Below are 26,023 nucleotides of genomic sequence, written 5' to 3'. Positions count from 1 at the left end.
GCATGGAAATTTATCAGTCAGAAAGGGCCCACCTTTAGAGTAAATTAACTATCTTAATTATAGGTACACTGCACCTGTACAAATATGATAACTTAGTATCAGCAGTAGTTTCCCAAATAATTCTTAGAACTCAACTATGTAAGACTAAGTACAATCTGCTAGAAAATGTTCATTATATACAAAGCACCTGCCTAAAGTCATGCTGTGAAATATAATTAAGCAACCTTTCAGTCTCCTACATGCATACTATATCACTGAAGAACACCACTGACATTTACTGAAATTTTGCTAGCACATCATACATAAAATATGTGTAGCAATCAAAAGGCTTCGTAACTACTTCATTCCTGAATTATTTTTCCTTATAAAATAATACTTCTGTTTTTCTGAGGAAAAAAAGTTCTAACCTCTAAATCCATGAAGACTTCATCTAGCAGACTAGAGCATCCTTCTTTGGCAATGATGTCTAAAGTCGCATCCATGCTTGTATGACTACTTGACAATGTGTCTTCCATTTCAATTTTCAAGTATTTTCTTTTCAGGCTGATTATAGATTCTCTGTGACAAGTAACAAATGTTTTTCATCATCCACTGATGCACAGCTGCATTGTGACTAAATTTTTGGAGTGCACAGAAAGAGACATACTAGACAGTCTTATTTTTGCAAGGGGAAATAATGCCTGCTGCTTGCTTTGGAAGCCTTAATTTACTCTCCAGCATGATTTTAGAGTGATCAGCTTAGACTACTTCTATGTTGGTAACAAACTACTGCTGATTTGTAGACTTGAGAATGGCAGCAGATATAGATGAACATGGGGTTGGATTGCTGAACACTGAAACATGAGCAAGCCTGTTTTCATATTCTTAATAGAGCAACCTCTATCATTACTTTTCTCCAATTCAGTTCACCTTGATCATTGTGAGAGATCAAATGTAAGAAGATGGCAAGCTCCAGAGAAACTAAGTCAGATGACTTCTTCAAATTCTAAAAGCTGAAGATAAATTTTTCTTTGACAATGAAATTCTTGGAATGACAAGTGGATTTTCACCGGTGAGGGGCAATGGCTTGGCTTGCCAAAGGAAAGAGCAATCACATAAGAGTATCTGCCTCTTAGAACAGTAATATATTTAAACCTGTTGTCTTTGTTTAGTCAGCTAAACTATCTTAACTGAAACCCTCTTTGTACACAAAAGAAGAGAAGGACCTGGGAACATGTAGTATTACAAATGAAATATCAATACTTATTTTTCTCAGAATACTGCAAGAACATGCAGACTTACTTAAAGGTTTGACAGTTGTTGATGACTGCAATCATGTATTGAACATAGCATTGAGGATACTGACGATTTTTAAGATGTTCTTCTTTATACAACTGTGCTTCATCTTTGTACCTGTAACATATACAAGGAATGGCATTAAACAGACAGAAATAACTTCAGTACACCTGTAGGACCAAATGCTCCACAAGGGCCTGTCAGGTATTTAGAAGTATTTTATAAAGGGCATGTTGCTTGTGTGATGTTTAGTCAAACTGTTCTGGGCAGAATCCAGCCAAGGAGGTTTTTTTCTGTCTTCCTTATGAGAAAGAGATATAAATTCGAGATATAAAAGAAAGTGGAACTGACTCAAAAAATTAGAGCCATTTGTACAGAGGAACTGAAAGTGTCACTCACTAGCACAGAAGACCTTCTGCAGTGAAACTGGGGAAGGGAGAAAGAAAGCAAGAAAAGGAAAAGGAAGAAAGGCTTGGTTGGCATGGATGTGATAGAACACAGACAAAGCAATAAAGAAACAATCGTAGGAAAAACAAATATTGGAATTGTAGGAACAAAGAGAGGCTGAGGCAGGATAAACCATTTATATTTTAAAAATTGTTACCTGGTTAGAAATGAATTCATTTGTTGAAGACATAGAAGGAGTACCTTTGTTTTCAACTCTTCATTTATCTGAGCAGCCACCTGAAGATTCTGCTCAAACATCTAAGTTAAAAATAGTTTAGTTATAAAGAGAGGCCTTTATCAGTAGTAAACAAAAGACAGAACTCCTGTCTTGTTGGAGACTCTCACTTGCACCAGCTCTACATATGCTTTTTGGTTTTTTGTTTGTTTGTTTTTAAACAAGCCCAGACAATTGCTGCTGACTAAACCAAAACCGATTACTTCCATAAGTGTAATTAATAAATTATTGACAACTATTAATATATGCTGCAGTTTTCTCCTGATACTGAAAACAGATGCATTCTTCAGCAAAAAGAGTACTTAATATTTCTAATTCAGTAGGAATTTGGCTTTACAGTGGATCAAAGTTCTTGGGTCAGCTCCTGCAGCTAGTAATGCATAACCTTAAAACTCGAATTCCTTTGCTTTCCCCATATATGAAAGTAGTAAGTTTACCTTAGTGAAGTAGAAGGGACCCCCTAAACTTCAGAAACACAACTAGGTACAAGATCTAGGTGATCTATAGGGAACTGTGTTTGAGAGGAGGGGGACTGGAAAGGAAGGGTGCAAAGCCAGGTAGAAACATTGCTTTTACGCTGAGATGATTTTTAAAGTTTCACTGTTACATCAATCTCAACACTGCAGCCTTTGACAGCACAACACTAGAGCCAATCAGCCACCAGTTTCCTTGACATCACACACTTTCTGAAAAGGATTGGATGAAGTCAACCTTGTCACTAATACAAATGTGGAAGAACGTAGCAAAAATCCTGGTATAAGACAGGAAAAAAATAAAGTGGGAAATAAATGCAGGAAGAAGAGACCATCTATCTTTCATTGAAGGTACCTAACACAATGTTTGTAAAGAAAAATTACAAAATGAGCATAATAAGCTGACATTTTTCTGGTTGATAAAGATCACTTTAAAAACTCTCCATTTCTACTACCAAGAATAGGGTGGTGGAGGTTGGTTGGTTTTTTTTTTTTTTGTGGTACCCTTTTTTGTTTGTTTGTTTTAAAAGGTCTTAGAAATAGCTTTATCTTTTCTGTTTTGAGGCTATTTAAGAATTTGGACAGGCATTAATGTTGATTAAAGTAGTGTTTAATCAGCAACATTATTGATCTTCAACAGAACTTTTCTTGCCAGTATTAAGGTGTTTGTATAATGAATAATCTGTAGGAACAAATACATGCCTAACTACCTCAGCACCATCTTAACAAAAAATATTCTAATAACTTATAAACGTCTCATCTGGTAAGCTTATCCTACAAATTTACGAAGTAAAAGCAGTTAACTAAATACAAATATCAACTAAATAGGCTGGGAAAAATATGTTTCTAATCTACACATAAAACAAATGAAGTCTCTAAGTGTTAAAGTGAAAAAGGCAAATAAAAACCTCAAAAGAAACGACCCCTCCAACTAACAACTCTACAGGAAAAAAATTCTATACTGCAATAGACACAGAAACAATGGCATTCCAAACAGTTTGGTTCCCCCCTCCCATCCCTCCATTCCCCCAAATCCATGTACTGCTTCTGCAGATTTTCTACAATAACCAAGTTCTCTTATACCTGAAAAACAATAGCTGGGAGCGTAGTCTGATAGTACCCATCTTGATCTGCTTCTGGTTCAGTTTCTTTTATCCAGTCTTTTTTATCTGTCTCCAGTGCTTTTCGTAGCCAGCCAATGATGTTAGACTATATTAAATAAAGCAACCAAGGAAAATAAAAGATTTTTTAATTTAACACAACAAAAAACCCCACTACAATATTTGAAATAGCAGCCATTTCCATAATGAAGAGTCACATAGTAACAGACAATGTTGACCACTCTTGTCATCCCTACAGGATATAGGTAACATATACAAATTAAAATTTGCATTGACAAAGACAAAGGTTGGTACTGGTAAACTAGTGATGTAGTTTGAATCAAGTTTAGGCACATTTTGAAAGGGGAGTGCTCCAAACCCAAAAAGCAAGTCAGTTCGTCAGAATCAACATGTTTACTAACTTTGGAAGCACGTATTAAGCCTCAGGCTTTAGGTTTCGAAGTGAGTTTTTCAACAACTGAAAAAAAAATTAGGGTAATACTTAACGTAGGAAAATTAGCATGTATCTGCTTGTAGCTCCTTTTACCTACATTTTAGGAAACTGATGCTTGTTACCTTTGAGGACAAAAACCCAGGATTAGATTAAATGAGTTGCGTTTCTTGGAAATTAAGTGCTGCAGAAAATAGTGATGGAGATACAATAGTTGGCTCTCCTCCCATCCGACAAGCACATTATACAGCAAAGAGACGTTAAGAACAACTGTTTTTAGAACTAGATTAAGCCAGTTTTCTGATCACTTGCGTGACACAGATACCATGGACATATTTGCAAGAGTAGTTAGTAAAGAACAGCATGTTTACTAAATATGTAATTGGATTATTTGCTTTCTGTCTATCTAAAATAATTATCCCTATGTTTTCAAAGGGTTGAAGGTTTCTGCCTCTTTTCCACTTCATTCACATTTAGTTAAAACCCCTAGTAATATAAAAGTTCATACTTCACAGGTATATTAGCATGCCCTACCTGCAAAATTAAACACGACCAGTAGGCGTATGCAGAAAGGGCAAAAAAGTCTAAAATAGGTATATTTGTTTTTTTAAAATGTTTACTTTTTTTAATGTATTAAATCAGTATCTTTTGGTCAAAACTATCAGCAGATAGGATAAAGGAAAAAACTGAAAGCTTTATGATCTTCCTGCACAAGAAAGGCTGTTAAGCAAACACAGATCTGTAGTTTTCTTCTTCTCCTTTTGACTACAGTGAGTGGCCTATCAAGTGCTGAATCTGCTAAGTACATATAATACCATCTTCAATTATGTGAAATGATGTACTATCTTTTTTCCTCATAAGCATGGAACTGCTCTGATGAGATATGATTTGCAAAGAAGAATTAATCTTTTGAGCCAGCAGCCCAGGGTACATCAACATTTTTCACCTTAAGATGATAATTTACAAGAACTTTTTTTCAAGCTGAGGTGCTTGGGGGGTGGGAAATCTATTATAAATCTGTTAAAATCTATCAGCATTTTATTTCTCATGAAAATGAGTCATTTTTATTGACTTAACCATCAATATTTAAGTTGATAGCTGCAATTTGGAAATAATTTCATTTACTCAAACAGAACTAGTTATATTTTGTTTATAAACAGTTTTAAACACAACATCAAAGGAAATAAAGTAGAAGTAGGGATGTGTAGAAAATAAGATCAGGCTGAATCCTGTGAAACAAATAGGCAGTTTCAGTATTTTCTGAAAAAGAAAATACAGCCAAAAATCTAAACCAGCAAAAGAAAACCACTCTGTGTTTAACAGAACAGCAGTTTTGCTTTATTTTATTCATAGACTATAAATACCACAATGTTTTATATATAATATTTTTCAGTAAGTAGGGAAAAAACATTTCTGAAAAAGCAATATATTTTTTCATCTTAAGAGGGGCAAAAGGAATTCAAAGGCATTTCCTGAGTCAAGCCAAAAGTAGCTTGAGAAAACAAACCAATGTTTTTTTGTCCTAAAGGTAAATGCGGAAAAATAAACTTGCGTCAAAGTCCTAGTAAAGCTAAAGTGAAGCAGAGCCCCTACTGGTAACTTCCTTGAGACATAACATGATCGGTTCATATTATTGTGATGAGTATCAAGTCCAAGCAGTTGTTGTTGCTGGACATATTTTAGTAGCTGACACATCCAAAGCAGCAAAAAATTTCCCTCCTCTGCTTGGCAGAGCTCCTAAACTTAGGAGGACTAGGAATTCAATTGAACAATGTAAGAACAGCAAGTCCAAAATTCCAACTATCCCAACATCCAGTCTCAGAGGCAATCAACAGTGGATCTTTAAAGAAAAATACATTTAAAAACCTGACAATCACATACTGATTCCTTTGCCATGTAGTTGACCAATTTCCAGTGACTCTTAGGATAACCAAGAAGCAGCATCTTTGTATTTAAGATGCACTTGGAATGGCATCCACAAAAGGAAATTATGCTCATGCAGTTGACAGGCATGAAAGGAAAAAGACTGTTAAAAGAATCAAGCTGGCTAACATGAACATCCTGATTACCTTGAAAAGCTCACATCTGTATCATATGTTTACATAGTTATTATAGGGACCAAGCTGCATTCAGTGGCTTGCAAGTATAGTAATACCCAACATACTAGCACTATGAATTTAGATATATGAACACTGGAATTCCTTCCTTTCTAATAAAATATGATTAATACAGTCTGCAAAGCATAATTACTCCTTGAAAGGTGACTATTTACATCTATAAAATCATCTGATTATAACTATATAAACAAACCTACACATAGTATATGAAAATTTATAAAAGTAATGGTATCGAGTTCACATTTGTCACATTAGTTTCCTCTGATGGAGGAACAGCACTGAGGCACTAATGCAGCTACAAACTCATCTTAAGGTGTCTTTGCATTATTGTTACTCACAGTAAGTGTTGACATATACTTGCTGAGAAGCTGGTCTACCACATTTTGTGAAATCAGAGGATTCAGAGAATTTACATCCACTTCGGGAGAAAGTTCTGAATTTCCCATCATCTCTGTACTGATTTTAAAAAAACAAACAAACAAAAAAACAAAACCAAAACCAACACACGTTACAGATTAGTGAAGACAAATGAGATAAAAAGTTTAAAACTACGCAGCTTTTTTTTTTATGACCACTGTAAGGGGCAATTTTCCAATACCTATACATTTCAAAAAGTTCTTAATAGTAGCTGCAACAATAAATGCATTTAAAAGGAATGTAAATAAAACTATACAAAAGAAAGAACAGGATGTAAAAGCTATAGGCTAGCATATATTAAAAAAAATGTTACAGACATTTTAAATATTCAACCCTTTCATGTGTTTCTAACTTTTATGTATGAGAATTAGTGACTGCTTAAGACTGAATAAAAGCCAACTGGTTCAACCTGTGGGCTCTTAATAGGGGACATTTTTATATGTCTTTTAAATTTCAGAGGTCATGACGGACAACTTACAGGCTGAATTTCAGAATGGGAAAGGCCAGTGAAAAGTATGAAATACTCTCCTCAGAGTTTCTCAAAGGAGCTTCTGTTTTCCTACTCGTATCACATCCACAAAAGCTAAAATATATTAAAAGAAAATCTACCAATGCTTCCTGTATTGGTAGAGAATACACCTAATAAAAGAGGAGCAGCATTTTGCATGCCAAATCAAAAGTGCACTTCATGGGTACTGCATTATAACAGCACCATTAGCTATACTTGCTTGCAAAGTAAAATCCTTGGTTTTATAGGATTATAAAGAAACTAGAGCAACCTCAAAAATATTTTGAGAAGGATTATATAAAATACTTTACAGAGATATTTTGCATCTCTATAAGATTATATAATGAGTTGCTTGTGTAACTAAAATGAACAAAGCCATGCCAAAGCACAACATAGCAAGAACTCTTAATATTTCATGCTCAAAAAAAATCAATAACCCAAACCCACACTCTTCAGAGAGTGCTTTATTAACAGTTGATGGATATATATTCAATCATAATAACATAAATTGTTTCACATTCCATTTCTAGCAGGCTTTTCAGAAGGAAGCCACAAATTCTATATTTGCAGTGGCAACTATAAAAAACAAATAGCAAGTTAAAAAAATATCCCTAAACAAGTGTTCAGTCTGTATATTTCTGCAAGTTAAAGTCATTCTCTGGGTACATGCAGTGAGTCAACATAGTGGTGCTTCCACATGATGAAAAAAATCTCAAATAACTAAAAAAAAACCCCACATGCTATGGCTAACTACTTAGAGAACAAAATTCCTGTCTTTGAAACCATAAAAGCCACTGTAACTGAACACTTTACATTCGTAGCATCTTCCTGTGCCTGTAGGAAAAGAGATTGAAGATACTTTAAGTGGCTCGAGCTATTCAGAAAACTGAATTCCATTCTGTCGCCGTTTACATAAAGAATACATGTAATAGCAGGACCTGCTCTAGGCTTATTCAGGGGAAATGTGAGAAGCTGTTTATGGCACTGTGCCATATTAGAAAATATTTCTAGCCTCATTATATCATCATTATCCCTACTTCACAAGGCCAGAGAAACATTAAATCTTTCTCAAAGCTTACCAACTGAAACACCAAAACAAAGACAACAGGCTTCTACCTCTAGCCCTCAAAGACAAAAATTCTTCCTATACACAAGTTCTGTCACCTGATTGCCACAACCCAAACGTCCGGAGGAAAGGAAGGGATAGACAACCCTCTTAGAAGTGTCAGGAGGCTTCTAACTGGGAAAGGAACTTACTTCCCTTCAACAAAAAGTTTATAATCAAGACGAAATTTCAACCAGAATTGTATTATCTGGAAACTAACATTTTAGAAAGCTATTCTGCCTCCTGTGCCAGGCTTGCCACCAACCCTGCTGTCTTGTAAAAAGAGGTGCTCAATCCAGAAACAGCATCCATCTAGATACATAGTACCATTCCTTCTGTTCCTTAGAGTGAAGATTGTTGGCACTGTCTGTAGCAATGTTGGTGAACTCTTAGCAGTTTTGTCAACACTTGATCAGTATCTGATAAAATGATGTTATGAATATGGGCATCAGGATCTTAAAAGACTTGTATTTTCCCTAAAACCCAGATTAGGGTCCTGATCCCAACCCAGTACAGATTTAGTAATAGCAGTATGTTTCTAAAGGTCTCACTGACTTAAATATGAAAGAGAAATACATCTAGCACAGTAAAACTGCTTCCCACTCAAATATTAAAGGCTATTATTCCACATGGAGCATCGCTTTATTTCTCAGCTATGAGTTGAATACAGTTCTACAAACAGCTTCCAAGACATGCTCTGGTAAAGAAGAACACAATTCTTTTAAAACTCCTATCTTGCAAATATTGCAAACAGAAGTTATGCACGGCTTTCTTAACAATTCGTTACATGGAAAAAACCCTCAATGCTTCTCTTAATTGGTCAGTATTTTCTCAGCTGGCTTGGAAGTGCAACTGTAATATGCAAATACAAATGTATATGTTTCCTCTAATATTCAATTACATTTATTAAAAGTAGAGAGAGATGAGAAAGGACAAAACGATCTTCCACCATACAGTGTTCCATAGAAGTGAACAAAGAATGTAACAGCAGTTTAGAACCTATTTCTCATACAGGCAAAAAAGGGTGAAATATCACAGAAACACAGTTCTCATGATGTCGTCTAGGGCATCTTCCCTCACAGTTTATTATAAACATATCCTTATAGAGAACTGTTTATTGTATTGTTAAGAAATGTCCAGTGACATTTGGTAAGCTCTGCAAGTATCCCGCTTGAGCACTTTACTTTTCCCACTCACAAGCCTGAGCCAATTTCTTCTTCCACTGTCCACTACAAACATACACAACAGCTAATTATCATCCTCTTTATAACAGTTTATTGTAATCTATAAAAATACAATTACTGTACTGCCCTCAGGCTCTTTTTTTTTTTTTTTTAAGCGAAGAGAGAAACCCAAAGCCTTAATATTTTTTCCTGAGATATTTCCTCTAATTTCCGTCACACTTGTTACATGGATACCCAGGAGAGAAGTGCGTTCTCAGATATCTTGTACTGTGCCCACTCCTCTCACACTTTCACTTCCTTTACAAGACTCTGCCATCAGGTGCTACGAGCCACATAACTTGCTTTAGCAGGAGTGATCTCATTTTGATTTGTTTGCTTTGTAAATAGATGCAATGCTGGCTTTCCTGCCTCCCTTTGCCCTTCCTGTGACGGAACACATGGATTGAGAGTGCTTTAGCTCTGAATTGTATAACTCAATAGCAATCTGCTCTACGTCTGGGGGGAAGGATAGAAGGGCAATTTTAAGACCAAGAGTTGCTTTACTGGAACATCAGCCTCAGGACATAAATGAAGAACCTGAGAGCTGGATTTCTGCCAAGGCCATGCACCTCTAGGAAGAGGGTTTCACGTATTTCTGATTTGCATTCGCTGTGGAGTTATTCCTCTGGCCTTCTATTAACAAAGAAGAAAAGGCCAATGAACTCAGGTCCGTATTGGTAGCTGCATCTCTCATATACCCTGCACAGGTATGTCATGTAAATATGCATTAGTGAGTGCTCCTGATTGTTCCTTGCAGGGGAGGAAAGCAGGAGAACTTCACAGCGTAGAGCAAAGCAAGCAAAGCACAGAGTTCTGAACACAAAATGAATCTCAAAGCTGGTTATAAAAATTCTAGAGAATGGTATTATCTCCTACCTATTTGCTTTATGGTATTATACTCTAAACCATAGAGTTTGAACTCAAGCATCCAATCTGTTGAATTAGCGAGACTGAACAATTGAAGACAGCAAAAGTGTACACAGCAGAGACTCTGGGTCAATGCCAGCTATTGAAAACAGGATTACAGTCATGAGCCACAGAAAGGCTAGCATTACTTTTTCCCCAAACAAATCAGTTGCTTTAGTAACTGCATGCCAGCAAAAACTAAACAGTTGCCATTTGAGCTGTTTCTACCTGGAAGATGGGGGGAAAAAAATAATAAAAAAGACATAATGCTCAAGTTGTTCCAACAAATCACACAATTCAAAAGAAAACAGTTTAAGAGTATCACAGGAGACAACCTGTAAGCAGAAATTCTTCTAAATAAACAAATCACCGCACAGTTCTGAGAGAAAACCTGAAGGAAGTTATTACATTCTTTCCATTGAACAGTAATGAAGCAACACTGAAACAGTGCCAGCCGCTGTAAAAAAAGAACCATAGAAAATTAATGACCATACAAATCTTCTGGGGCTATGGCCAGCAACAAACATTTTGCTTCACACACAAGAACTCTTAAGTCTCTTCTGCTCTTCCCAGTACTTCACCAAATTGGCACAGAAGTACAAGGTGACTGTAGCTTCAAGCAGGACTTTAACTGCATTAAAACTTCAAGCTTACAAAGCAAGTCAAAAATCACATATTAGAAAATGCAAACAAGTTTTAAGGAGCAATTTCCACAAAGCAAAATACAAAACTGTGTTTTGCATGCTTACCCTCAACTATGGTTAAGAGAAAAAGATAAGGGGACCTTACCTTTTGTATGTATTTAAAACCCAAGTTAGAAGGCTAACAATCTCATTTGCTTCCAGATCCTCTGCAGCAAGCTCTTGCATACGGGTGGACAAAGCTTGATGGTACATGTTTAGCAATCTGTTGAAAATGTCATAATGTGGGGGAAAACGTTGATCCAGCAGGGTTTTAGCCACAAGCAGGTCATCAAGGACGTATTTACGTATGATTTCTAGATGGCGCACAAGCCACATTTTGTCAGATTCTCTAGTATCTGCTTGAGTGCCTTCAATTCGTGTGCTTACAGTTCTTTCCAAAATGTTGAACATTTTTTCTTTCCACTTCTTTGGTCTGCCAGGAGGTATGAACCCAGTTTGTTTTTTCCGGTCTAACATGCGCCTGTCAGTTTTCTCCTCCCTCTCAATTATCCTAACAACAGAAACAAGCAAGGTTGGATCTCGACGGACTGTAACAAGAGATCTTTGAACCACCATCCAAAGTTGCTTTGCCAACTCCTCAGAAAGTTTCTGCATATCCCCAAAGTACGTATGGATGAGGTTCATGTCATGTGTGTTTTTGCTGTCCATGCGATACTGCTCATACATCAGGTTATCACGAGAACACTCTAAATCCATCAGTTTTCGATGAGCTTGCAACAGTTCCCCTCGCTCAATCAGATCTTGGGTCTCCCTGACTATCTCTGGAACTGAAAGAAAAGCAAAGAAGAAGAAAAAACAAAAAGAGTAAAACAACACAATCAAAATACAAAGAATAAATACAAGACAATAACAGCACTAGGAAACAAGCTGGAAAACAGCTGTAGTAATTCTTTTGAAATAATTTGAAGGAAATTATTTTGAAGTATTAAAAAATTCTTAGTAAATGCTGTGTAACTTTACACATTATTAACTCTAATGCTCCATTTTGATCAGTAGCTAAACAAAGATCATAGTGCCAACAGAACATAAATTCCTTTCTCTCCTTCTCCCCCTTAAAAAAAAATATTTTAAAAATCCATGAAAGTCTACTATGAAACAAACTGCAGTACTAGCTTCCTTGTATCTTACACAAAAGGCTTTTAACTTGCCTGACTAAAAGTCGCTTACCCTGTTGAACCTGACGCTGCATATACCCAACAAATACTTAATTTTACTTCCTTCTTGAAAGAACAGTTTTTGCCTGCCTAAGGCACAAAGGAAGAATACGAATAATTACCTATGCTGCTAAACTATTTAGAAGATTTTTTTTTCTTTTTTATTTTTCAGTATTTGAGGAATATTATAGAAGAGGATTAGGATCCTGTGGGGGAAAGAACTGAAAAATCTCAGCAGAAAAATTGTCACTGCAAAAAAGGCAGCTAGTGATGGAACTGGCAGCCCCCAAAGAAGGTTTGCAAAGACAATTATACACAATCATTAATCATGATGAAAACCACTTGGTTGATAAAACATTTGTTTTGCTCAGAGTGAAGTTATCATCAACTATACTGTTTAACAACCCCGGGGGGAGATGCTTCACACTAAAAACCTCTCAGAATGCCAGAAAAGAAAAGGCGTACTGTCTCAATTGCATTCATCAATCTAAAAGAAAACAACACCCCCAAAATTACTCAGCATTGGAACACAGAGAATTTTGTTGTTGTTTTTCATTGCTAGACATTGAATGTAAATACTAGTCTTTTTCTTTAAGTTGCACACCATATCCCAGTTTGGTACCATAGCAGTTAGGCACACTCTTACAGAGATTAAACAAATCAACCTGGTATGACTGGGAAACAATTTTTCTTTAGAGGCACATTTTGGGAATTACTTTCAGAAGAGAAGAGGAGAGAAAAGACTATTTAAATAAAATCAAAGGGGTATGATAGGCTTAGCCCCCTCTATAGAGATAAAATTCTTAAAATTACTTATAAGCAGAAAAGTCCTGGCAAGGAATTCACCCTGATTCAAGATGGAATGGAATGTGCACCAAAAAGGCTGCATAGAAGGACAGAGGTAATACCATTTTCTTTGTCTTTACAGTACCCACTATATCACATAAATCTTATTTAATTTTGAAAACTTTTGCAATTGTGCAGTGGTGCAAGGAAGAACTATTTCCCATGTATAATTCCCTTATGCATGAGCTGGTTTCTGTGATTGTGCTGTCTGACTGGGAAGCCAGGACTGTGCACAGCTGAAACTGAACTTCAGGTAGTTTATACTTACGCTTATAACATTAACGGAAATCCTTCAGGCTCCTAGCTGTTGTGTGAGAAAGACTGCCAGGGAATCTTTGACTGGAGATCTTGCTGTTTCATATTCTGCAAAAATTTTTTGCTTCCTAAAATCATCTGGGACTATTTTTACCCAACCACCTAGGCTTGTTGTAGGTGCCCAACTCACTGGCAACATTTCAGATCCTCACGAATTTTCTTCCTGTACATGCCACTTGCATATTTCAGTCTTTTATACTAAACATGTTATCTTTGCTACTGATTGCTAGCAAGAAGCTTCTTTGTGACTTGTGTCTGATGATGAGATAGGCCAGACTGGAAGTTTTGACAGCACAATTTAGACTTGATATATATGAAATGGTTACCAGCTACTTCCCTGAATGTGATGCGTAGGTGATTCTTCCTTAATTCTTCATTTCCAGTGAGGTTTAAAGTTCTCAGCATTACTTGACAATCTTACAGCTGTTAGTACCATTTTAAAGTGCTTTCACTATGTGATGGATTATATAAATATTAGATTACCTGAAAAGATATTCTTGAGATTTTCTACAGCAGCTGCCAGTTGGCTATGTTGCACTACAGCATCCTTAACATCCTTGAGGTTTTCTATGGTGTTGATGCTCTGTCTCCAGTCCTTATTGACATCTATCAAAGACTGCTGAATGTCCTTCACATCATTCAGTGCATTGTGCAGTTGACTTAAACCTGTTCGTACTCCATCTAACTGTGACTGGATTGCTGCCTTAAATACAAACAATAAAACCAAGAAAGAACTCATATTAATCATTATAGGTTCTGTATTTACAATGTTTCTCAAGAATTAATTTTAATTTCAGTATCTAACATTTTCAGAGGAAAACAAACCTGAAAAGGCAATATTATAGCTTACTAGAAACGTGTAACTTACTCCATGTGTGCGCACATATTCTTTCTTTGAAGTTCTGAAGTTGCATCTAGTTTTAAAGGACCTAGATACAACTGGTTCACCCACAAAGCATAGGAGCTTAGGCAGATAGATCATTATCTTTATAAATCTTTATTAAACCAGGATTATGAGAAGGCAGAATCAGATTTCTTCGCATTTCCTTCATAAATTCACTTCAAAGGGGGCTATCAGAAGAAAGTTGATACAGATGTTTCAACAGAATGCTTGGTGCTTGGTATGTACAGATTCACAAAGCATTTTACCAAGCCAATTAAAAAGTTTGAATGGCAACTGAAAATGTTCTTAAAAAAAAAAAAAAATTAAAATTCTGAAATGTTCTAAAAAAAACCCCTCTCCAGCCTGTCATGCCTGAAAGCAAAAAAAAAGAAAAAAATATATCAAAAAGAATTCAGTCAAAACAAAAAAAAAACCCAACAAAACCCCAACTAAATAAAGTTTTGCACTGTAAAACATCAACAACCAGACCAACAATCCAACTACTAGATTATTTTGGCATAAAGAGAGGTTATTGATATAGATTGCTCTTGTGATAGGTGACACTTGAAATAATCACTCTTTACATAGGCTGTTAGTCCTGAATATAATTTGACTGTCCAGACACCTTACAGAAAATCCATTATAGTGCATATATGAGTGAAAGAAATCAGATCACATCCACAGGATGTTTTTTATATATGTATTTTTAAAAAGATGTGACTAAGATGAAATCAGGTGAGTGGAAAATGAAACTGGAAATAACAGACTTCAAAAGACAAACCAAAGGCAAGACATCAGTGAAAACTCAGTTGCTTACCTCAAGGACTTGAAGTAACCAGTAAAGAAGTGAGGCACTAATGGTTTTGCTAAGCTCAAAACACATTTTTTGCCATATTTTTAATGCCAAAAAGCTTGGGCAGTCATGGAACTTTTTGTCTGATACTAGAAGCCAAAGAGGAAATCCTGGTAACTATGAACAACATTTATTGTGTTTTAAATGTACTGGGAAAGTCCCAGAAAAAAGCAGTGATTCTTAAACTACCGCTATTTATGTACTTTCAAATTATGATGTGCTGATTTCATCAATAAAAATTTATTTTCCTGTCGAACTCAGTACAATTAAGCAGTGGTAAGGCATTTTTATACAATATCTATCTACAGAATTGCTGCATTAACACATTTTTCCCCTACAGAAACTGAGGTAATTAGGATACTCAAACATTCAATATGATACTCAAACACAATCTCCTGAAGCTGATCATAAAGTATTTTAAAAGTCACATGACCATTAAACATTCAATACTTCCCATTTGATATTTCAATTTCTTCTGAGGCAGATCTTCCAAGTATTACATATTCAAATTTTTGCCTATTTAACTTTTGCAGAAACTTGATTATGTTAAACTGAAACAATCACTAATCTTGGTCACTGACACAAACAGCCAGGGAAAAATCTACATCCACCCATGTTCACTTCGTGTTCTAGTAGTCAGCTAGGGCCAGGGAAGGGGGTGGGGGGACAGGGAGTGAGGCATGTCCTAGCATTGTGGACTTGACTTCCAAGAATGCATACCCATCTTAGATTGGACTGACCATCGCTGTATTAAAAAAAACAAAACAAGCCATCCTAGGAACAGGGCTCAAAATTTCATTTTTATCTCTTTTTCAAGTGACAGCTCTCAACATGAAGCCACAGAACCAGGACCCTGGCTGCCTGGTCTCCCTAGAGCCCTATGGTTCAAATTCATGATTGCACAGCCACTAAGAATCAAAAGGTAGAGGATTCAAGCATGTTTATACTCAGGAAAACCCATGACATAGGAACTCTCCTAGGATATGTATGCAGTATTTCTTCAGGGTGAGAGAAAACCAAAACCTAAGTTCTCCCATTGACTGAATATGTGCACAGAGTTGGCTGTAATGCTCATAACTTTTCAGGTTCTGCAATAGAGTCCAAGCAGCTCGTTGCCTACATTTTGGACTGCAGAGCCCAGAAGTACTAGCCTACAGTGCTAGCTGGTGCTTATCCACCCATCATTTCAGAGTTATGCTACCGATGCTTAAAAATACTGCTTCACTAACTGCCATCAGTCTCACGCATGAAGCGGATGAGTCTGACAAATTTCAAAGCAGTTTTTCCTGTAAGAATTTATATAATGCAGGAAGAAATGCAGAGAAGGATGTAAGAAATGGACATAACTAAATATTTGGGAGAGGATATAGAGAGAGGAGTAGGATAACCAACTGAAGGAGATGCTGGTTTTTTGGGCACAACACCATTCCAGACCTCTGCGGCTTCATCCTTGTAAGTGACACACAACTATTACCCTGGTTTTCTACTCTTCACCCTTGTTTGACTTGATTATCTTGATTCATCTGAAGAAAATGATGACAAAGATGAAAGCATATCTAGCCAGAAAGAAGCACCAACATGTCCACACTAAAAGATTTACCATGTGTTCATTCACACAGATGAAGCAGCTGAGGTATTCCAACAGTGATCCAACCTGAAAAGTCAGCAACTCCTGATGACCCTGTCTCTCCATCTTCCACTCCAGACATATACACAATTTAAATACAGAGCAAGAGCATTTCTTGCGTCCTCTGTGCTCCCATCCATTATAGTAATTCTTACAGGAAAAACTGCTCGCTAACCATTCCATCACTAACCGTCACCTGTTTCAGGAATGCATCCTGAATGGATTAAGGGACATTGTACTTCTTTTTGGAACAGGTATTTCTGACCATCTATAGATGACTTAAGTTAAGGTAACTTAAGGAAAATGACAAGAAAATTAGCTATAAAGTGGATTTAGGCATTTACAAAACTTATAGTTATGTTTAGTCATCACTGAATATAGAAGCAGCCAGTAGGCAAATGACTGTGCTCATATATTATAAACAGATCACAGTAACTAAACAGCTGATCCATTATTAATGGACTCCACTATACGCTTCATGCTACAGACAAAAATTAATGTGTAATTTGCTAACAGATTTTTTCACTGTGAAAGAAGGCAGGCTCTCTTCTACTTCATGCAGACCCCCACAAAGAAGGAGCCATCAAATAGTTGTGAGATAAACTAACTTATTCTGAAATGTAAGATTAGATACAGTGTATACCGGCCATTTTGATCTGGTAAACCCAAAAATATTTCCCAAAACACTGTTCTAAGGCTCTACTCCAATTACTTAATACAGTGGTCTAAAACAACTGTTGGCTAGTGAGTACCAGTGAAAGAAGAAAACACAGAACTCAGTAACACACAGACACTAAACATAGGATGACCTCACTCATATTTCAGGCTAAGTCTGTGTGTGTCCATGTGCGTGCGTGCACTCACATGTACACATGTGAAGGAGGGGAAAAATCATGGGGTACACTTCCGCAAGAGACAAAAATGTGATAGATTTTAGCTATCTTCCATAATCCCATGTAAAAGTCAGAGACTAAACTGACTGATCTTTTTCAGTCACCATCATCAACTTTTTGTTACAAGTTCAGCATTCAACCATTAAGACAAAGGTTTGTTGGCTGACAGGCTACACAGTACAAGGGTAGCTGTCCATGGATAAACTGTATAAGTTACAGGACATAAGAACACTTGAAATCCTTGAATAAAATTTCAGTAATATGTACAGCATTAGTTTGCATTACTTTCAGGATGCAAAGTTTCTGTTTTGGACACAGAACAAAAATTAAAGTCTGTGGTTTAAAACTATCCGGATGAAAATGTAGAATCAGAAAACAGAACGCAAAAAAAAGGAGGTACATTCATGCTGCACCACGGACACTCAGGTTTATCGAACTTTGTACCTTGAGTCGAGCTTCTACTGAAGCCTTCTTACGAGCTTCCCTCCTGCGATACTGCTCCACTTTATCCAGCTGATCAGGACGCTGAAGCATTCCCGCTACTCTCTGAACAGCTGTTGCAACTGCTTCCCTATCCGTTTCCTCCATTGTTGATTAGGACCTCAAAATGCCTTCATAATTTAACAGTACTGAAAAGAAATAGAACATTTTTAGAAAATATTTTTTCATTTGATGGCTATGTATCATTTCAAAGTTAACAACTGGAGAACTAACTTTGGCCATAAACACAGTGCAACTTGACAGAACCATCATCAGACTGCATTATAAAGAGTAGTAATCGGAATTCTACAAGAATTGCATTTAAAGTCACTTAACTCTGTTTCATTAGTTTACCCGAAATGTTCTTTGGTTATTGTTTTTGCATTTACCTTGCTCTCTGTAAGTTCGCATTAAAAAAAAAAAACAAACCAAGCCACACCACCAACAACAAAAGAACAGCCAATCTTCATTTAAAAGACAGATTCTATCTAATCCTAGAGTAGGTTTGCCTACTAAAAGGGCAGTGAGACAAGCATAAAGGAATCTTGTCCAACCAACAGTCCTAACTCTTCCTGAACTAGAATCTGGTGGAGCTGAGAGAACTATAGTCCCCCTGCAGCAATAGGTCAAATTTGCTACCAGAAGTGGAGAGAAACATAGCTGTGGAAGCTCTAAATCCAGAGACTTAACTATAAAGCACTTCCATTCAAACTTCCAATGGATGATTTTTTTTATTTCCTACTCTCGTATTCACTTCTTACAGTATCAGTACATCAGAGGTGTAGGTACGCAGGGAAAAATTAATCAAATATTTCATCTAGGTCTCCAGCAGAACTTCTAGTTAAGTCAAGATATGCATGCAAACCAGTATGCAAAAAAAGATAAAATTTGCTGGCCATCAAATCAGACCTGTTCTCTCAAGCTTCACTAGCTGCTAACAGAAAGCAGGGAGGATCCCAGTCACCGAAGATACAAGAACATGGTGTTCACAGAACTCCAAGGAACACATCTGGACTCCCTCATTCCTTCCAAATTCTTTCCAACATTTTATGTCTTCAGTCTTGTAATAAAACAGAACATTTTAGGTTCTGCTGCCACAACTACAGATTATACTCCCTCATATCCATATTACTCCTTCAAAGTAGATATCTACTGTCAAAGCAGTCTGCATTCCTATATCCAGCACATCACTTAATCTCAACAGAACAGTGATCTGATGAAGAACTGTGCCAAGTGCACAGAACTGGAAGAGCAAAAGTGAGAAAACTCATGGGTCGAGAGAAAGACAGTTTGATAGGTGAAGGAAAGTGGAAACACCTCCCACCCCCCCAACCAAAAAAAAACCCCACCCAAAAACAAGTGAAGCAAAGGAAATTGCTCACCACCTCCCACAGGCAAATTAATGCTCCAGACAGTCTCTGAACAACGGCCACCCTGGAAGCCAAAAACCCCCCTTCTTCTTCCTCTGCTTCATCTTTTATTGGTGAGCATGACATTATGTGGTTGGCAATTTCCCTTCGGCCAGTTTGGGTCAGCCATCCCAGCTGTCTTCTCTCTCAGTCTCTTGCCCATCCCCAGCCTATTCAAGGGGAGTGAAGGACAGAGTAGGACAAAAAGAAAGCCTTGACGCTGTGCAAGCACCCTTCAGCAACAGCCAAAACACTGGTGTGTTATCAACACTGTTTTAGCCACAAATCCAAAACAAAGCACCATACAGGCTGCTATGAAGAAAGTTAACTCCATCCCGTACAGACTCAGTGCAGCATTAGTAGAATTAGTCATTTTAGAACTTATCAGGGTTAAAAAAGATTTCAGGCAAGGTTTGCCCAAGAGCTAGTCCATAAGACCCTAAGTCTGATACCTCAAGATCTGTATCTCTCGTATCTTCAAAAATTACACGCATAAATATGCACTTATTCCATAATTATTTCTACAGTGTAAACTCATGTCCTACTTTACCTCCTCAGCTGTGAAACCATACCTATCACTTCTCTACTAATGGCCCATTTAGCTCAAACGTTTGACTTCCTATTCTACATCTCAAGGTTTAGGATCTATTGCTACCACTCATACTTCTGAGTGAATACTCCTGTTTTGTTTAGTCCAAGCCACTTCCAAGCTATCAGGGCTGTATCTACAATTTCTAAAAAAAATTGTTATTTCTAAATATGAATTTACTACAGAAATCTATCTGCAGTAGACAGCTTTATGCTGAATTACTGCCTTTATTAACAACTCTGAATACAATCAACAGAGTTACGACAGCTTTAACCCACACAGCCACTACGCAGGCACATTAAGCAGACCTCACGAACAAAGTTAGTAGTCAGAATACCTCAATGCCCTAACCCATTATGCACTAACTTGCTGAGGTAGACAGGCTGTTGCACAACTACTAACCATTCAAAAGGAAGGGCAAACTTTCAGAAACCACGCCAACTTCACACAGAGGCTACGAGCCAAAGCCACAAACATCTTCAGAGCAAAGTACTGGGAGAAGCGAACAAAAGAAAGTCCCGAGCAGTCTCGGAAAGGCTTCAGCTGCAAAGCACACCCTCGTCCTCCGGACCCAAGCCCCAGCCGGGAGCCGAGAAGCGAGCCAGCGACACGCTCCGCACTCCCCTCCAAAAACGAGCTTCTGGGCTAGAAGCCAGCAACGACAGCCCAAGTTTGGGGCACAAGCCCTCCGAACAAAGCTCGGAGAAAGCTGCGGCAGCCCCCGGCCGGCAGCCCCGGCTCCGCCCGGCCGCCCTCCCCGACGGAGGTGGCTCCCCTCGAATTACCGACACCGACGCAGGTGCCCGTCCCTGCCGGGTAAAGGCCGGAGACCTGTCCCCGGGCACGCAAGCGAGGCTTTCGGCCTCGGCGGAGGCGCCGGAGGAGCCCTCAGCACCCCTTTCTTCGGCCTCGCCATCTCGAGGGGGCTCCCCGGCCTGGCCCGGCCCTACCCGGCCTCTCCCGTCCCCACTCCCCTTCCCGTTACCAGACCCGGATCAGCTACAGACAGCGACGGTGGCGGCAAGGAACCGCCAAAGCGGCGCTCACCGGCCGGGGCACACCCCACCTGGCGCGGGGCCAGCGGCGGCGGCGGCGGGGGCCGAAGGAGCCGCAGCTGCCACTTACCGGCTGCCACCCGCCCCGCGGCGAAGGAGACTGACAGTCCGCCAGTGCGCAGGCGCCGGGCCCACACAGCGGCTCGGCGCGGCGCCGGCCGCGCAGGCGCCTCCACGAAGCCTTCTCCTCCCTCGCCGGTGGCCGGCGCGCATGCGGGCTGGGCGCCCTCACCTGTTGGCAGGAGCGGGCTGCGCCTGCGCGGCAGCGGGAAGTTGCGGGGTGGGGGGGGGACACACGGGGTGAGGCGCCCGGTAACCGAAAAAGCGGTTTTCAGCCGCTTTTTAGCGGCTCAGGCTGCCTTAGTGGCCGCGGAGCACCGCTGCCGGCTCTCCCTGAGGAGTTTCGTCCCGGTGGCGGGGCGGCTGTGTGCGTGTACGCGTTGGTGGGTGCGACGGGAGAGGTGGGAGAGAGGGGAGCGCCCAGGTCTCCTCAGAGCGGGCTCCTCTGCAGCCTGAGGAGGCGGGGGGGGGGCTACCGGCGGCGCCTCCTCATCTTCCTCCCTTCTTGTTTTTTTTTTTTTTTTACAGTCTCTCAGTGTGGAGGGCACTGTTAGTGCTTTTGGGGCCTGATTCAAGGTCACTGAGATAGGTTAAAAAAAAAAAAAATAAAGCGCGGAAGTCCTTTGAAGGGTTAAGCCTTTGGTTTTGAATGGTAACCTACTGCAGTGAAAGCTTGGACGTTGGGTATCGTCTGGAAAAAGGAAGCATGCGAAGTAAAGGTGCTGCAGGTGGATAGGCTGCGAATCATGCAACACCTCTCAGATCTATGTGGAGGTGGCTTTGCCTGGCAGGGGAGTAGGGAAGGTCCTCGTTCAGCCCGTTGTCTCAGCTGTGTCCTTTCTTCACACGTTGCCCAGAACCCGGGTTTTGGCCATCCTGAGAAAGGCTGTGTTGAGGAGACTGGTGTGGCCGCCGAGATGGAGCTCGCTGCGGCCTCCCCTGGCTCTGCACGTCAGAAATGCTGAGGCTCAGGGAAGCTGCTTGCTTAGGATTTAATTCATACGTAAGGGGAAACTATGGTGCGTTTAAAAAGACAAACAGTTATGAAATTAGCGCTGGGTTGGTGGATACAGCAGGAAATGGGGACGGGCGAGGTGCCTCCTGGGGACTGGGTTGTTAGCTGGGTTTGTGTAGGGGTTGCCATAGCAGCTGCCAGCAACTCCAAGTGCCCAGGCAGACCGCAGGCTTAAAAACCCGCCTGAGATTAAGCAAGTGCCTCAGCCAGCACTCTGTGTCCAGTGCTTTGCAGTGGGACCTGCAGCTGTCGTGAAAGAAGGAGCTTAACCTGTCCCTCAATGCGTGAGTTCCCACCTGCAGTAGTCTGATCAGACAGAAATGAGAGTTATGAAATTAGAAATAAAGTTTTGATAATGGGCAACCTTTAAGGAGCTTTTATAATTTTGTAAACTGCTTAGATCTTCTCATTTTGAATTAGCAACCAAAGGTAGAGAATTTTTCTTTTTTCTTTTCCTTGGTAGTCTATCATCTTGGTGCTATAACAGGGATAAAAATACTGAAGGTGTGGTTGGTTTTTACAATATTTCATTATGCAGTCATTTTATGCATTGTTGATTTAGGTTGATTTTTGTGTGGTGATGGAGATGGAGGAGACCGTGGCAGGTGAGACTGAGTTGGGGGGAAGAGTCGAGCCTAGTTCCCCTCCTGGTCACTCTGCACAGCAGGAATCAGAACGACTGAGAGCAACACAACTTTCTTCCAAACCCAACATTGATCTCTGTCCACCTCTCATTACTATAAAAAAAGGTAAGGGAGAAAATAATGATAAGTATTTCATGTTGGCTTTGTATGGAAAAAAATTCCAGGAACAAAATGAGAAACCAAATACTAAGTAGAGTGTTTAAGTTTATAACATACTTATGTATAATGGGTGGGTACGTGCTATTCTGAATGTGCCAGTGTAGGGACTGCAATGTGCAATTTTCAGCTTTATAAATAAATACATACATGTAAATAAATGAATGCATATTTATATATATATATGGATTTATAGGGGCATGCACTGTGCAACTCTGATCTCTTAGCAGATTTCCTAGTGTTGAATCATAGTAAGATGATCAGAGCCTTTTTTCTGGAATTAAAATGAGTAGTGCTCTGTAGTATGGCATGCTCTATAGTATGGCATATAGTATGGTATCTCTTTTCTGGAATATATTAACAGTGATAATAGATCGAATAATTAGTTCAAAGATTATTGAGCGTGGCCTCACAATGAGATCAGCTTGCTCCCTCCGTGCTCTTGGATGCATCCCATCAGGGCCCATGGATTTACACATGCCCACTTTGCTTCAGTACTTTCTAACCTGATCCTCTTCCACAAGGTCAGGGAATACTTAAGCGAAGTGTGCGTATGTAAGACCATGGGCCCTGATGGGATGCACCCAAGAGCACGGAGGGAGCTGGCTGATCTCATTGCAAGGCCACGCTCAATAATCTTTGAATGTTCACAGGAACTGGGAGAGGTGCCTGAGGCCTGGAGGAAAGTTAATGTCACTCCTGTTTCCAAGAAGGGCGAGAAGGAGGACCCAGGGAACTACAGGCTAGTCAGCCTTATCTCAGTCCCTGGGAAGGTGATAGAGCAGCTAATCCTGGATACCACTTCCAGGTACATGAAGGACAAGAAGGTGACTGGGAGTAGTCAGCATGGATTCACCAAGGGAAGAAATGCTTGATCAAACTCATTGCCTTTTGCAATGAAATGATTGGCTTGGTAGGTAAGGGAAGTGCAGTGATTATGGTCTACCTTTTCTTCAGTAAGGCTTTTGACAGTCTCCTGCTGGGAATTTTTTACTGTGCCCCTTGAGATGAATTAAAGACACATTTGTGCTGAAATATAAAAAAAAAATATAATTAATGAACAATGCATTGGACAGCTCTGCTGCTGTAACTGGTTCTATAAGAATTCTGCAAAGGTACTCCACCAGGAGCTTCCTTATATACACTTGCACTAGCACCAGTCCTGTGAACATCAGCATGGAATGCCCTCAGCCCAGCCTTGGGTCCCTCCGCCAGCAGCAGCTCTGCTGCCCAAAGGTAGACCCTGAGTCACATTGCAGGGTGGCTACAAGACAATGCTGTGGCTGTTTCTTATCTCATCACCAAGGGAAACTACACTCCCTTACAGGGAGTTGTTCTGTCTCTGGCATTCCTGCTTCCAGCCAGCTTAACCCGTTCTGCAGTTGGGCCTTCTTGCTCTCCAAGCCAGATCGTTCCTGGGTCACAAATTACCACAGTTGAGCAGTTACAGTTTGAATTTCCCCTTCAATCCTGTAAGATCTTCATAGAGAAGCTAATGAAGTGTGGGCTGGCTGAGCAGACAGGGAGGTGGATTGAAAACTGATTGAACAGACAAGCCCAGAGGGTGGTGATTAGTGGCACAAAGTCCAGTTGGAGGCCAGTAGCTACTGGGGTACCCCAGGAGTGAAGACTGGGTCCAGTCCTGTTTAACATCTTCATTAATGATCTGGATGATGGGGCAGAGCGTACCCTCGGCGAGTTTGCTGATGATACAAAACTGGGAGGGGTGGTCAATACACCAGAGGGTTGTGCTGCCATCCAGAGGGACCTCGACAGGCTGGGGAGTTGGGCTGACGGGAACCTCATGCAGTTCAACGAGGTGAAGTGCAAAGTCCCGCACCTAGGGAGGAACAAGCCCAGGTACCAGTACACGCTGGGGGCTGACCAGCTGGAAAGCAGCTTGGCAGAGAAGGACCTGGGTGGACACCAAGTTGAAGACGAGCCAGCAATGGGCCCTTGTGGCCAAGAAGGCCAAGGGTATCCTGGGCTGCATGAGGAGGAGTGTTGCCAGCAGGCTGAAGGACACGATCCACCTTCTCCACTCAGGACCAGTAGGGCCGTGCCTGGATGCTGTGTCCAGTTCTGGGCTTCCCAGTACAAGAGATATGGATGTGAGAAGGGCCATGCAGATGATGAAGGCAGCAGAGCATCTCTCCTATGAGGAAAGGCTGAGAGAGCTGGAATTGTTTAGCTTGGAGAAGAGAAGGCTCAAGGGGATCTCACCAGCATGTGTAAATACCTGAAGGGAGGGTGTAAAGAAGATGGAGCCAGGCTCTTTTCAGTGGAGCTCAGTGAAAGGACAAGAGGAAATGGGCACAAACTAAAGTATAGGAGGTTCCCTCTGAACGTCAGGAAACACTTTTTCACTCTGAGGGTGACTGAGCACTGGCACACATTGCTCAGAGAGGTTGTGGAGTCTCCATCCTTGGAGGTATTCAAAAACCATCTGGACATGGTCCTGGGCGACCGGCTCTAAGTGGTCCTGCTTGAGCAGGAGGGGTTGGACCAGGTGACCTCCAGAGTTCCCTTCCAAAAACCATTTTATAATTCTGTGAATAATACATTATAGTCAGGGGAAAAGAGGCACAATTTATAAGGAAATCAGTGCTACTGGAATATTAATTTTAGTCACAATCTCATCATTTATTTAGAATATATTAAATGGTAGTTCCTGAAAGTTTAGTGAGCTGCTCATTAGCACTACTGCATGCTCCACTGAGGATCTGATTTGCTGTCAAGGATGGGACCTAAATATCATCTTCTGAGAAATAAAATGGTGGCTTTTTCTTGGGCTAAAAGCAAGCTGTAGCAATTACAAATAGCATTGCTCAGTGCTTTCAAATAATTATCTTTTTGAAGCTAACTAAACCAGTATTTCTGTTAAGGAGAGATAAAGTGATATTTAGGAATGCTTTGTAATTAAAATTTTTAAAAGAGAAATGGTGGCTGTCTGGAGATAAGTTATTGTACTTAGCATCAGGAAAACATAAATACTCTTATTTGTTGCTTTAAATGACTCTAAAAATATTCAAATCCTAATTTCTAGGAAAAACAAAGACATGGAATAAATTTTTTATTAAATA

The 26,023-nt window shown here is 39.8% G+C and overlaps 2 protein-coding genes across 5 annotated transcripts in view; one reads left to right on the top strand and one right to left on the bottom strand.

The window, feature by feature from the left end:
• EXOC3 (exocyst complex component 3) overlaps positions 1-21,257 on the bottom strand; it is a 28,540-nt gene extending 7,283 nt beyond the window's left edge. Inside the window, exons 1-9 of one of the 4 annotated variants that reach the window (XM_075022780.1) lie at positions 21,136-21,257; positions 17,977-18,161; positions 13,760-13,979; positions 11,047-11,728; positions 6,437-6,554; positions 3,514-3,639; positions 1,880-1,980; positions 1,282-1,392; positions 408-558 (exon numbers count right to left, since the gene is read on the bottom strand). In XM_075022780.1, the coding sequence (XP_074878881.1) occupies positions 408-558; positions 1,282-1,392; positions 1,880-1,980; positions 3,514-3,639; positions 6,437-6,554; positions 11,047-11,728; positions 13,760-13,979; positions 17,977-18,120 (1,653 nt within the window). In that variant the 5' untranslated portion in view covers positions 18,121-18,161; positions 21,136-21,257. Of the gene's footprint in view, positions 1-407; positions 559-1,281; positions 1,393-1,879; positions 1,981-3,513; positions 3,640-6,436; positions 6,555-11,046; positions 11,729-13,759; positions 13,980-17,976; positions 18,162-18,921; positions 18,944-19,394; positions 20,634-21,135 lie in introns of those variants that run through there. The other 3 variants (XM_075022781.1, XM_075022782.1, XM_075022783.1) reach the window with 3 other exon arrangements.
• A 210-nt stretch (positions 21,258-21,467) lies between these two features.
• Positions 21,468-26,023, top strand: part of LOC142028869 (dynein axonemal heavy chain 5-like) — a 170,223-nt gene continuing 165,667 nt past the window's right edge. The window contains exons 1-2 of the mRNA XM_075022779.1: positions 21,468-21,498; positions 22,703-22,889. Of these exons, the coding sequence (XP_074878880.1) occupies positions 22,721-22,889 (169 nt within the window). The 5' untranslated portion in view covers positions 21,468-21,498; positions 22,703-22,720. The remainder of the gene's footprint in view (positions 21,499-22,702; positions 22,890-26,023) is intronic.

This window comes from Buteo buteo, chromosome 3 (assembly GCF_964188355.1).
Source record: "Buteo buteo chromosome 3, bButBut1.hap1.1, whole genome shotgun sequence".
Taxonomy (NCBI): Eukaryota; Metazoa; Chordata; class Aves; order Accipitriformes; family Accipitridae; genus Buteo; species Buteo buteo.
Note: the sequence above shows the minus strand (reverse complement) of the source record. Positions and strands in the feature narration are given on the sequence as shown.